Source organism: Silene latifolia, chromosome 10 (assembly GCF_048544455.1).
Source record: "Silene latifolia isolate original U9 population chromosome 10, ASM4854445v1, whole genome shotgun sequence".
NCBI lineage: Eukaryota > Viridiplantae > Streptophyta > Magnoliopsida > Caryophyllales > Caryophyllaceae > Silene > Silene latifolia.
In genome coordinates this window covers 30,007,822-30,021,143 of record NC_133535.1, presented here as the reverse complement: position 1 = coordinate 30,021,143, position 13,322 = coordinate 30,007,822, and the positions used below count along the sequence as shown (strand labels likewise).

Sequence of the window (13,322 nt, the reverse complement as noted above, 5' to 3'; positions counted from 1 at the left end):
GTGCATTCGGCGTCATATCCGGGAAGTTCTTGGAGTTCGTGGTAAGGAATAGAGGCATTGAAATCGACCAGACCAAAATCAAAGCTATCAACGAAATACCAGAACCAAAGACGTTGAAGGAGCTGCGCGGGTTGCAGGGACGTTTGGCATAGATTCGAAGGTTCATCTCTAACCTAGCAGGACGTTGTCAGCTGTTCAGTCATCTCATGAAAAAGGATGCTCCATTTCAGTGGGATGAAAAATGCAAACATGCTTTTGATAGCATAAAAAAGTACCTGGCTAGTGCACTAGTGTTGGGGGCACCGATTCCAGGAAAACCGCTCATTCTATACATCGCTACAGAAGAACGTTCGCTGGGGGCAATGTGTGCACAAGAAATTGAAGACCGTAAGGAGAGAGCACTCTACTACTTGAGTCGTACCTTTGTTGGAGCTGAATTAAATTACTCACCCATAGAGAAGATATGTCTTGCTTTGGTGTTCGCCATCCAGAAGTTGAGGCACTACATGCAGGCGCATACCATACACGTGGTCTCAAAAGTGATCCAATCAAGTATATACTCTCAAGACCAGTCTTATCTGGAAGACTTGCGAAATAGGCAGTGTTACTTAAACAGTATGACTTGGTGTTTGTGTCTCAAAAAGCAGTAAAAGGTCAGGTTATTGCAGATTTCTTCGCTGTTCATACAGTCCCGACAGAGTGGGAACTTTCAGATGAACTACCAGGAGAAGAAATATTTTACGTGGACATTTTACCTCCATGGCAAATGTACTTCGACGGTGATGCAAGGCGAGACGGAGCTGGAGCAGGAGTTGTGTTCATATCTCCACAAAACCATGTAATACCATACTCATTTACACTCACACAGTTTTGCTCAAATAACGTGGCAGAATATAAAGCTTTGATATTAGGTCTTCAAATGGAACTTGAAATAGGCGTAAGGGACATGGATATTTACGGAGACTCACAATTGGTGATCAGCCAAGTCCTGGATGAGTATGAGGTAAGAAAGGAAGACTTGATTCCCTACCATCGACAGGCGTTGCAACTGCTTAATCAACTTGACTCCATCAATATTGGTCATATACCGAGGAGTGCCAATAAGTTGGCTGACGCGCTTGCTAACCTTTTAGCCACTTTGGCACTGGGGGCAAAAGAATCTATGCAAGTGCCGGTCTGAATCGCTGGGCAATAGCTTTACTTGAAAGAGTAGAAGATATAGATACAACAAACATGATTTGTGGCTACATGGTGATGAAGATGATGGCGCCAACATATCATTGATTTCTTGGACCACAAAAATTACCCGATGATCCAGGCACATGGTATAGGTACACCGACATGCTCCAAAATTTCTTCATTACAAAGGGGCGCTCTACATACGCTCTTTCTTAGGACATTGGTTGAGGTGTCTAAATAAAGATGAAGCCATCAAGCAATGCACAAAGCTCATTCGGAATTTGTGGCGCTCACCAATCTGGACCTAAAATTTAAGATCGTGTAAAGAGAATGGGGTATTACTGGCCAACCATGGTTCAAGACTGCATGGACTTCGCGAAAAAGTGTCAACCCTGTCAGTTCTACGCAAACTTCATAAATCAGCCGCCAGAGCTGTTACACCCGACTGTATCTTCATAGCCCTTCGAAGCTTGGGGACTCGACATTGTGGGACTTCTCACTTCGAAAGCCTCGAATGGACACTAGTATATTCTCGCTGCATCGACTATTTCTCAAAATGGGCAGAAGCCATCACATTACGGGAAGTCAAGAAGGAAATGTTATGAATCTCATCCGAACTCAAATAATATATAGATATGGTGTACCACAACGTATCATAAGTGATAATGGGAAACAGTTCGATAACCATCTAATGACAAGTTTAGGAGAGAAGTTAAAATTCAGACAGTACAAGTCATCGATGTACAACGCTCCTGCAAATGGCTTGGCTGAAGGCTTTAACAAGACACTTTGCAACTTGTTGAGAAAAGTAGTAGCAAAATCAAAGCGAGATTGGCATGAAAGAATTGGTGAGGCATTGTGGGCCTATCATACCACATACAAAACTCCTACTCAAGTAACCCCGTATGCGTTGGTGTATGGAGTAGAGGCTGTGTTGCCATTAGAAATGCAGATCCCATCCTTACGCATTGCTATTGAAGAGGAACTTACAGAAGATGAAAATGATAAGTTACGTTTAGTAGAGTTGGAGGCACTCGATGAAAAAGACTAGAGGCCCAACAGAAGCTCCAATGTTATCAAGAAAGGTTATCGCGAGCATCCAACAAAAAAGTATGTCTTCGTTCTTTTCAAGTAGGAGACCTAGTCCTTGAAATACGAAGACTAATTATCACCTCTCACAAGCCGGTTGGTAAATTCACCTCTAAGTAGGATGGCCAGTATGTGGTACAAGAAGTTTACAAGAACAGCGCATACAAGATTGCGGATGAAGACGGTGTGCTCATAGGCCCAATAAATGGGAAATTTCTCAAGCGTTACTACTCTTGAAACAGCATCATGCTCCTAAGCAAGAGCGTAAACTACAAGCCATGCTCCTAAGCAAGAGTCAAAACTGCAAACCTCTTTAAACTACGTCGACTTGATCTTGTGAAGTACTGTTTTTACTTTACAAGTACGTAGGCAGCTTGGATGAACATGTAGTCCGAGTGCACCCATATAAAAAAAAAGTCCATGCAGTCTTATCAAAGGGGCGTGTCATACTTCAAAAAAAAAATTATGTCACGCCTTAAAAAAACGACGTTTTACTGCTCCTGGCCTGCATGAGCTTAAACTCTGAACGACTAAATCTAAAAATCACATCGTGTCCTGTTACATTATATCTTATACATAGATATAGTCTAGCAGTTTTTAATGTAACATTACATTTACATTACATCCAAAAGGGAGAAGTACACAACATATCAGCTACTTAAAAAAATTACTACGTACAACAAAACAGTATGAATACAAAGAGAGTACATGTTTACACCAAACACTGCAACTTCTACTTACTACGTTATAACATACCTCGTTATCATGTCAAAATAAAAATGGGTACGTATACAAAAAAGGGGGGGGGGGGACGGTGACCTATGATAAAATTTATCCTAGAGTACCAAATCCATCCAAGCATCTGGGTCCAACGATGATTGCAATTCTAGGACTAAACAACTCTTCTCCTCAAGAACGGCTACATCTTCTGCACTCAATTGCGGGGTGGCCTCCAATTTAGCGATCTTCGACCCTCTTGTTTCAACTTGGTCTCGGGCAGCCTTACGAGATCTCTCAAGATTTTCCATGTCACTAGCTAAGTGACGATATGCTTGATGAGCCTTTTCTAACGTATCCTCCAGTTGAGCTATCTCCTTGCCTACATCGGACATCTTTTCCGCTATAGTGAGGGAAGCCGCCTCGGCATTAGCAAGAACATGACTATATTTTTCGAGTCCTTCACGCTCTTCAGTAATTTCTTTGCCCAAATCCTCATGGCGAAGACGGTCCCTGGTAGCTTCTTCTAGAAAGCAAAAAGCCTTGACGGTGGCGACATACGACTCAATCTTGTCTTGAAGTCGGATTGGATCCCTTTTAAAGTGTTTTATATATTTGTAAACCAAGGTGGCTTCTTTCCCAATTTTCTCGACATCTGCAAAAGCTGTCCTACGTTGATGGGTTCGGTATTTTTAATTTCTATAACTGGTGCGCCTTCCCCCTCTTGTAATATCTCTTTAATTATATAGGGATGTAATTTGACTGAGTCTAGGTTAGGATCATCCTCGTTATCATTGTAAATAGAATTGCATTGAGGAAAAACACAAGGAGTAAGCGAGAATCGATTTATTCATATTAAATTTTGAAAATAGTGAAACAAAGAAGCCATCATTCAAAGAGTCGGTGGCGGTAAAGGGACATTCTTTGGGACATTTCTCATGCTGCTATTACTATGTGACGCTATGCTAGGAGAAACAATGGGATGAGGAGTGACGACAGAAGAAGACTCTCTAGCGACTTCTCTAGACTCGGACACGACTCGACTCGACTTCGATGCGGGTCGTTGTCTTGATTCTCCTTTGAACATTTCTCCTTCTCCAATAGTGACCTTGAAGAGTTTTCCTTGGTTGTTAGTCCACTTGATCGACTTTCTCCATCCTTTCTCGCGATTCGATTTGGTTTGATGTAATTAGCGCTGTCGGGTTGAAATGGTCATCTTGAAGTATCATGGTAATGATCTCATCCTGCGCTGCCCTGACGAATCGGTCGCCAAACAGAAGGCTAAAAGCTTGTTCGTCTAAACAAGGTGTTTGACGAGTTTTGACGGTAGGAACCGTTTCTGAAGGGATGAAGTAGCAATCGTGGAATACCTCGATTCCAGCTAGTTGTATTCCCTTATAATGCCAAGGTTCGGGAAACCCATGAAAGTACTCGTGAATCCCTTCTCTAACGAAGTATCCATTTAGGGTAGGAAGATAGGATCGCATTTGGATTCCTTTGTTCTTACGGTTTTGAAACTGAGTGAGCATTTCCAGGGCTTCCGCTTTCGTGGGTTTGTACCCCAATCCTAGTGGTATCCTTTGAGAGTTTCCCTCTTTGTAAGGTGCAAAGAAATTCTTCTTGGTGGGATTTAATGACATTCCTGGGATGTATCCCTGGGACTTGAGTATGCGGTTGACCACCAAATTGGAGTATGGGTTGAAATATAGAGGTGCCAGTTCGCTCTCTATAAGATTTATGCTCTGAAATCCCCCAAGCTCGTATACTGGGTCTGTGACTACTTGATTGCTTGACATTTTCTCTCTCACAGCCTTGATAGGTGACGAAGTGATCGTCACTACTTTACCATCTAGAGGTATTTTGACTTTCTGGTGCAAGGTGGATGTTACCGCTTTAGAAGCGTGAATCCGAGGCCTTCCCAGAAGTATATTGAAGGATGCCTCGATGTCCACTATTTGGAAATTAACCTTTCGCTCGATTGGCCCTGTGGCTATAGTGAGGTTAATTAGCCCTACTACTTTACGTCGGGTTCCATCGTATGCTCGGACACCTTGGTTGGTAGGAGTCCTATCTGATTCTTTCATGCCCAACTTGTATGCTGTCTTTAGTGGTATGACGTTGACTGCGGAGCCGTCATCCACCAAATTCATTGGTACATTCTTCCTTAAGCACGTGACTGTAATGTATAGAGCAAGATTATGATTGGCGCCAAAAGGAGGCAAATCCTCATATGAAAAAGTAACTAGGCTACTTAGCTTAACTGAGTCTTGGAAGACTAGGCTGACTACGTCGTCAGGCGTCGAGTTGTGTGCTACGTTCAATTTAGCCAATGCTTGCATTAAGGCTTGGCGATGGGGAAATGAACTCGCAACTAATTGCCAGACTGAAAGATCAGCCTTTGTCTTCTGCAGTTGTTTTAGTAAATGGTCATTAGAGGTATCTTCGCCATTATTTGGTGTGATGACATTGGTGTTAGTAACTAGACCATTAACGGATACGACCGTTCGAGAGACATTTTGATATGGGACGCCCTGAGCGAGTAAGGTGATCTATATCTTGATCTTCGCTAGCCTTGACTATATCCTCACTGACCTTGACTAGAAAGTGTTCTGTGAGGTATTCGTCTTCATCGTCATTTGCCTATATTCTGTTACGATATTGAGTTCTCTCAACCTGATGATTTCAGCTTCTAGACTGATTATTTGCTCGACTAGATTGTCAACTACTGTGATTACCTCTTGCATTGTAGACTCTTGAGATAGAATTGGAGCCAGTGGCGTGTCTCCCTTAGGTATGGTGCTTGGATTGCGTAGAGATGCCACTACAGCTTGCAGTTCTGAAACTTGTCTACTTACACTCTTTGCCCATGCGATAAAATCGACGATGGTAGGAGAAATGGCGGAATAACTCCCTTCCTCTTCTAGTGCATGAATCTCATCCTCGACTGGAGAAATGAGGTGTGAACAATCCAAGGTGGATTATTCATCTGTTATCATCAGAACTCCAAGAGGATTCTGAGTATTGTTAGGCTTACCTCCGGGAGGTATGGGTAAACGACCATCTTCGATCATATCCTGAAGGACATGTTTCAGTTTAAAGCATTTCTCCGTATCGTGTCCCTTTCCTCTCGTGATATTCGCAGATGCGTTCTCATCTTAGAACTTATACTTCTTCTCTTGGTCAGGCGTAGGTCCTATGGGCTGGAGCTTACCTTGTTTCATCAACCTTTTCAGAGCGTTGGAGTATGAATCACCAATGTTCGTGAACTTACTTTGTGGGTTATTCTTTTTAGCAAATTAAAAAAGATTAACCTCACCAGTCTTGCTAGTAGAGCCATAAGAACGAATCGTCGAACCCTGATATCCACGACCCATCGATTTGGACAAGAGTGCTTTACGGATGTCGTCTTCAATTCTCGTTCCTAGCACAGTTAAGTCTTTGAAAGACTTTATGTTTTGGTACCTCAAATGGTTTGCATAAATAGGTCTCAAATTATCCACGAACTTTTCTACAAGAGTAGCTTCGTCTAGACGTTCAACAAGTTGTGTGTTAGTCTTTCTCCACCTACTTAGGAAGTCGGTGAAGCCTTCTTTCTCATTTTGGGTAAGAACCTCGAGAGTGCTCATATTGACTTGAATCTCAGCATTATCCGCGTATTGTTTAGTGAACTCAATTGTTTCATCGTCCCAAGTGGCAATTTTCTTGTGCTCCAAAGAATAAAACCATTGCTTAAGAATAGTGTCGAGAGATGAAGGAAAGATCCTTAGGAACATCTCGGGTTTGATGCCTTTGATAGACATATAATCCTTGAAGGCACGAACGTGGTTCAAACGATTTTCATACCCCTTGAACTTTGGGATGTCAGTCATGTTGAAGTTGGTTGGCAATTAAGCATTTACCGTTTCATACTTGCGATTATTCTCCCTGTAGATGTCATCTCCCTTAAGGTACATTAGTTGCTCCTCCAAGTATTGGAGTCGCTTTTCAGCTTGAGTAGGACTTAGTGGCGGGTTGACTTCTGGTTGTCCAACAAAGGGTGGAAGGTTATCATGCACGCTCATGTCGGGAACTTCTTTCTCTGCAGGAGGAAGCCTAGTTTCTACAGCGACAATTCAGCCTTCAATAGCATTGAGGCGAGCATAAGCTTGGTCTTGGCTTGTTTGGAGACGGATGAGCGCAGCTAGGATTAGATCATTACCATTTTTGGGTTGTTGGGGTTGACCATTAACGCTTGCGTGACTAGTTCCAGGCATTTAGGAAGCTGGATAAGAGATCGACGATGAATCAAAACACGATCGACCATTTTAGCGCACTTACTCAAAAAAGACTCGACTTGTGAAGTGGGAGTGTGCCACTGTGTTAAGTGAGGTTTGAAAATGACAAATTTTGAAATGTTTGTCCTAGGCAACTGTAGTGTAGTTGTAGGAGTGCTGACTCGAAGTGAGGTTTTAAAATGGGTTTTGAGGCCTGAATTTTGACTGGACATTTGGACAGAGTTTCGACTCATTTTGCGCTATTTTAGGCCACTTTTGAAAGTATTTACATTTTAAAAGGGATTTTGTTTTACAGAAATTTCGTCATGGTTTTGTTTACAAAACGGTGATCACATATATGATACAAATAGGCATAATAACGGTATGCTGAGTGCATTTAAAAGGTTTGGGCTTAAAAGGTGGGTTGCTATACCAAACAATCAAACCCTGGTCTGTGGAGAGGTACGTGCCAAACATGAGTAAGGTCGGTTCCTAGTCCATTTCCTCGAGTAGTGAAAGCCCTTGATACAAACAAGAGTATGTACCACGGTATGATTGGCGTCAATCTCAATATATCCTTAGGCCCATATAAGAATTTGGACCGTCCAGACGGGACGATTGGTCGAATTGGTTGGGTTGGGCCTAGGAAGGCCGAGTAAAACGACCTAATACGGTTGAGTAATGAAAACCGACAACTGTCTCGTATAAACTATTCCCTAACCTCGTTCAAGTTTCACCGTGGGTAATACGTAAGTGTATAATCCCCAACGGAGTCGCCAAACTGTGGACACGGGCCACCCGCGGCGCGCGCGAAAGCGCTTGAAATAAGCGTGCATTTGTGGAGTTGCCACCAATTTTTATGGGAAATTAGAACCGTTCGAATACCTCGTGTTATGTCAAGACACAAAGTAGTGACATGAACACTAAGAACTCGTTATCCTTAGCATTCTATATCTAGAATGACTCTCGTGGATGCCAATGAACACGGATGTTCATAGAGATCTGGAGTAAGGGGTGAGGGTACGTATTAGGAAGCTCTTTAATCGAACAACTAATCCCGTCCGCCTCGATAGCGGCCTCTAATAATGATTAGGGAAGTTATTCATACTTGATATGTTGTCGGTTATATGCATGCAATGCAACATCGAATGTTTTAAACCTAGCATGTGAATTAAACTATTTCGGTGCACAAATAGTTAGCAAACAATTATGTCGAATTGGGAATTAGGATTAATTACATGTGAAAACAAATGAATAAACCATACATAAATAGATACGATAAATAAATAACGATAATTAAAATTACAAGTAATTACAATGAATAATTGATTTAGGTCAAAAATACACTCGAAACGGAAATTTGAGGAAAAGAAGAAAAGAAAAATAAAATGTTAGAAATTAAAGTGACAAAATAGAACAAATTAAAGAGTGATATTACGATTAATAGTCAATTAAACACTTAATTAAGGCTACGTCAAAGCGAGAACGGAAGTTCAGGGACAGAAGTCAACTCAGAACAAGCGCAGCATCTGTTGCATCCCTTAGAATAGGCGCAGCTATTCCCGCGTCTACTCTTGAGTTGAGCTCCGGCTGTGAAGTCAGAACCGCGGGTAGTTAATGTTCTTTGGTGTGTTTTACGATTGATTATTGATATTAAACTCAAGTGAAAGGTGATTTAGTATATTAATTATATATGAAACCGTCATAAAAGCGATAAACACGATTTAAAACGAATTAAAACGGGTTAGAAACGAATTATAACGAATTAAAACGAGTTAGGTTTAAATACGATAAAGGAACCAACTTTAAAAGAAATTGATGAATTGGAAATAAACAATAGAAAATATGTACAAAAGACGAATCCTAGAAACTTGATATGGACGAATCGAGCTTCTAAAATCCGGGTTTGATTTAATGACGAAAACCCGCAAATATTGAATTATAAGGGATTTAAGTCGAAAACGAAACGTGATAATTGAAAGGAATGATTAAAGCACGGTTTCTGTACTGAAGAAAGGAAGAAAATAAGAAAATAAAACAAAAGGAACAAAACCACAGAAAACCGAGGAGGAAGAAGAAGAGCAGGAGCAGCGGCAGGCTCTGGAAGAGGCGTAGCTCCTGCTGGGTTTCTTCTCGACGTATGGTAACTGCTGTTTCGTAAAAACAGTTTTGTAAAGAGGTTTTTAAACTCGGCTTTAAGTGTACTTTTGACGTGAATCTTACATTAATTGATACAAAAAATAAAATACAATAAAAAAAGATGGGGTTTACACTCTCAGACTTACATGTTTGACGAAACGAGATTAACTACGTTAACGTTTAGTGATTGCTCGACTCGAATGTATGTAGAAAGTGACCTCGTTGAAGGATTTTAGATTAATTGATTGATTGATATGTAGTGGTCAAATTGGTCAGTCATGCAACGTGACTGGGACTCAGAATAATCTGAGCTTACATGGTCGATTGATCAAGCACATATGCGTCGAAAGCTTAGAGCACGGTCTAGAATGCAAAGAGAGAAGAGAAGGACGGACACTCGCGTGAAAAATATGGAGACCAAAGGTCTCTATTTATACTAAAAAATGTGAAGAGTTATGGAATGACTCAAACTTTGGAAATAAATCACGGAAAAGTTCTGTAAACAACGATAATAGGCTGGAGAAGAGGCGCAGCAGCTGCTGCGATCCTTCTAAGAGGCGCAACACCTGCTACGTCATTTCCCCAGAGGTTTCCTCCTCCGGAAGAAAGATTTCCACGTTCCTATTATGGAATTGCGGTAGATCTCTACTTCCTTATTCCGTAAAATATGATTTATGGATGATATTTTACCAAAAGATATAAAATTAAATTATGAAATAAATATCTAGAATATTCTAGAACATTCCGACTGGGCATTTTAAACGGTTTCTTAGTAAATGAAGCGGTTTTTTTACCCGGACTCCAAATGAACTCTAATTACTGTCAAAACGGCCGTATCGGTGCGTAGATGATGACCAAGGGGTAGACACAGGTATTTGAGCTATCACTTGACGATAAACTTACGGACTGTCATAAATCGTTCCGTGTACCAAACATGCGGCCTAATCATCACTGAGTGGTTGGCGGAAGGTGTAGAATGAGGTATCTACACCTTTGCGTGGATTCAGTCGGTCAACAACAACATCAGGAAGAGGTTCACCTATCAAATTTGGCACTTCTTTATCAAGGTTAAATTCTCCGTCCTGCAAAAAGAAATTTAAAAGAAAAAATAATAATTAAAGGTGTACTACCAGAATCAATTTTGAGGGATTGTCAGAGAATTCTTGGTATGTTTGCAAAGAGGTCCACATCAACTCGATTGAGGTTTCGCACATTGATAGTAGCAGCTCCTTTAGCTTTACCAACTTCTCCTCTGGCTTTATCAACGTCTCCTCGACGCCTATGTTTGAAGTTGGTGCCCGACTCCACATCGTCACTATCCACTCCTCCTGCAAAAATTTGGTTTGTTTGTGAGCGCCCGCCTGGTTTCTCGGAGATTGAATTATGGATGGTGTCTCACCAGAATCTTCAGTTATGGAATGATTCGGCGACGTACGTATACGTGTTTCACTCTTTTTTCCATGACTTTTAGATAACTTCTTGGTCGGATCGGTTCTATTGCGAATTCAAAGCACATGGGCTTTTGCTAACAAGTCCTTTACATCTAACTTGCTCCACCACTTTTCAAAAGCTACCGACTTAAAATCGCGCCACTTTGACCTTGGAAGAGGAAACAAATGCACCCGAGATCGACTACCTTCAAATAAAATCATTCGCCATTTTCTTAGTGCTTCTTTGCAAGATACATGTTTAACGTCTGAAGTAAGAGTGCTAGGAAGTAGGAGAGAGTACGGATCGGGTATTTAATCTAAAGTGCTAGTTCGGATCGGATATCCATATTAAAAATCCTGAAATTAGATATCCAATATCCAAACCAAATGTTTCGGATATCCAATGTTCGGGTATCCAAAATAATCGGATCGGATGCGGATATCCATCGGATATCCATACTTTTGAATTTACTTTAAAATTAAGTTTGAAACACGATTATATTCATAGTCTTACATGATGATTTTCTTTAGTATTCTTATTCGAATGTTCTCGGCATAAAATTTAAGTACTACCTAGATATTTCTCTAATATTTTAAACATTAATTAAGTTGTTGTATCAAATAAAATTTTATTTTCTCGAAATTATACTAGAAAACTATAGTTTCAGATCGGATCGGATATCCAAATATTTTAATTCTAATATCCATATCCAAACCAAAACCAAAGATTTCAGATCAGATATCCAAACCAAAATTAACTTTCGGATCGGATATCCAAACATTCGGATCGGATACAGATCGGATATCGGATCAGTTTGGATAATCGGATTTTTTGCTCGCCCTACTAGGAAGCCCTTAATGTAAAACCAAATTGTTTGGAAAACCGGTATAGGGTGTATGGCAGGAGCACAAATAATGCACCGGAGCGTAATGGAAAATATGCAGTACGTAAACAAATAAAATAGCTTAAGTTTACTTTATCTAAGGCTCCATCATCGTGAAAACATACACCCTTGTCAAAGAATTTAGTAATACAACTAAGGTCGATGGACCGTCCCTCGTGAATGAGTCTACGAGCTTCGTCATCTCTCGAAAATTTTGCGGGTTGCGCACCAAAATAAAGCACCATTCTTGGACCGCTCGGGCATGGTTCAACTTCATGATGTGTCCTGAAATAGTGAGCAAGCCAGCCATACAAATAACGCAGGCGGGAAAACCAGGCTTGGGAGATGTAGAAATCATGTTGAGCCCTCGATAAATACTTGCTAACACAAGCGGTGCAAGACTAAATACTTCTCCACGAGCCATCAAGCTTGCTACCTCAAAAGTTTCTGGTCTAATAAGTCGATCTTCAGATTATGGGAGTACAAAGTTACATATAACCAACATGACAAGAAGGTTGCCAAATATGTTGATTGCTTCCGACTTTCATGAACTATTCCCATTGACTCAAATATTTTTAACTCATCAGATGTCCAGACAAGCGGTTTTGGGTCAATTTTTCCAGAAGGGTTTCCCATGAATTTGGGAGGATTCTTGCTCTCTCGTCGTCGCTTCGGGGGCATTTTATATACATGAGACCTCTTGCACCAAAACTCAATCCATTGTTGTGAAGTTACACCTTTGACACCTTTTCTACCAGATTGCATTTTAAGACGATGATAAACAACCAGTAAGAAATGACATGCTCGGGGAATTACCCGAACACCTTGAGCATCAAGAGCATGTAAGTTGTCAAAACTAGCAAAAGCTTCATCATAAATTGATCCAAGGATAGGCAAACAACTGAGACGATGAAGATCCCATAAAGCAATAGAAAATTCTCCGAACATAGTATGAAGTGTGTTGGTAGTGGAACACCAAGCTTTTAGGAATGCACGCAAAATACAAGGTTCTCGGACATAAGAATATAATGAAGCATACACCGCATCATAAACTGAAAAATTTTTGAGGATGGCTCCATATCTAGCAAGAACATCTTCGGTTCATTCCCAGTATCTTGCGATGTAACTTGATTCTCCGGGAATTTGAATGACGCGACATCCCCATCCAGTATCTCCGGAAATGATTCTACACCCCAAAAGTGGAAATATTTCATCTTGCATAGATTGTGTAGGCAAAGTGCTGATAAGCGTATGACCACGAGTCCCATAAGCGCCCGGTCTAGCATGAAGTGACATGTTTTCTTGAAAATCCGCCGGAATAATAGTATTAACTAGTTCATACTGAACACGCAACAATGATTTGTAGACAGGAAGGCTGGTCTCGGACTCTTCACCATGGTCACCATTATTAATACACAAGTATTTTCGATCACCCTTGACGCGTTCGACAAAGTGCGCCATGCTGAGCTCTATACCTAGCATAGAAAAAGAAAAATGATGAGCAAGACAGATTCAAAAAAAAAAAAATTGCATATAATACTCACCTGCAAACTCGGGATGAAACAAATATTTAGATACTTTGGTATATGGATGAAGAGGATTATATCACGCCTAGTTCTTCACATATATCC

At 40.8% G+C, this 13,322-nt stretch overlaps 1 protein-coding gene across 1 annotated transcript; it reads left to right on the top strand.

Annotated features, from left to right (window-relative positions):
- The first annotated feature begins 206 nt into the window (after nucleotides 1–206).
- On the top strand, nucleotides 207–1,180 carry LOC141607366 (uncharacterized). Its single transcript, XM_074426717.1, has 2 exons — nucleotides 207–552; nucleotides 648–1,180. The coding sequence occupies exons 1-2, from the start codon at nucleotides 207–209 to the stop codon at nucleotides 1,178–1,180; spliced, it is 879 nt and encodes a 292-aa protein (XP_074282818.1).
- The last annotated feature ends 12,142 nt before the right edge of the window (nucleotides 1,181–13,322 follow it).

Bases quoted from the DNA above. Each gene is read 5' to 3' on its own strand.
- LOC141607366 (XM_074426717.1), top strand. From the start codon at position 207: ATGAAAAAGGATGCTCCATTTCAGTGGGATGAAAAATGCAAACATGCT. The intron at 553-647 runs GTATATACTCTC...CTCAAAAAGCAG, and splicing joins CTCAAAAGTGATCCAATCAA to TAAAAGGTCAGGTTATTGCA.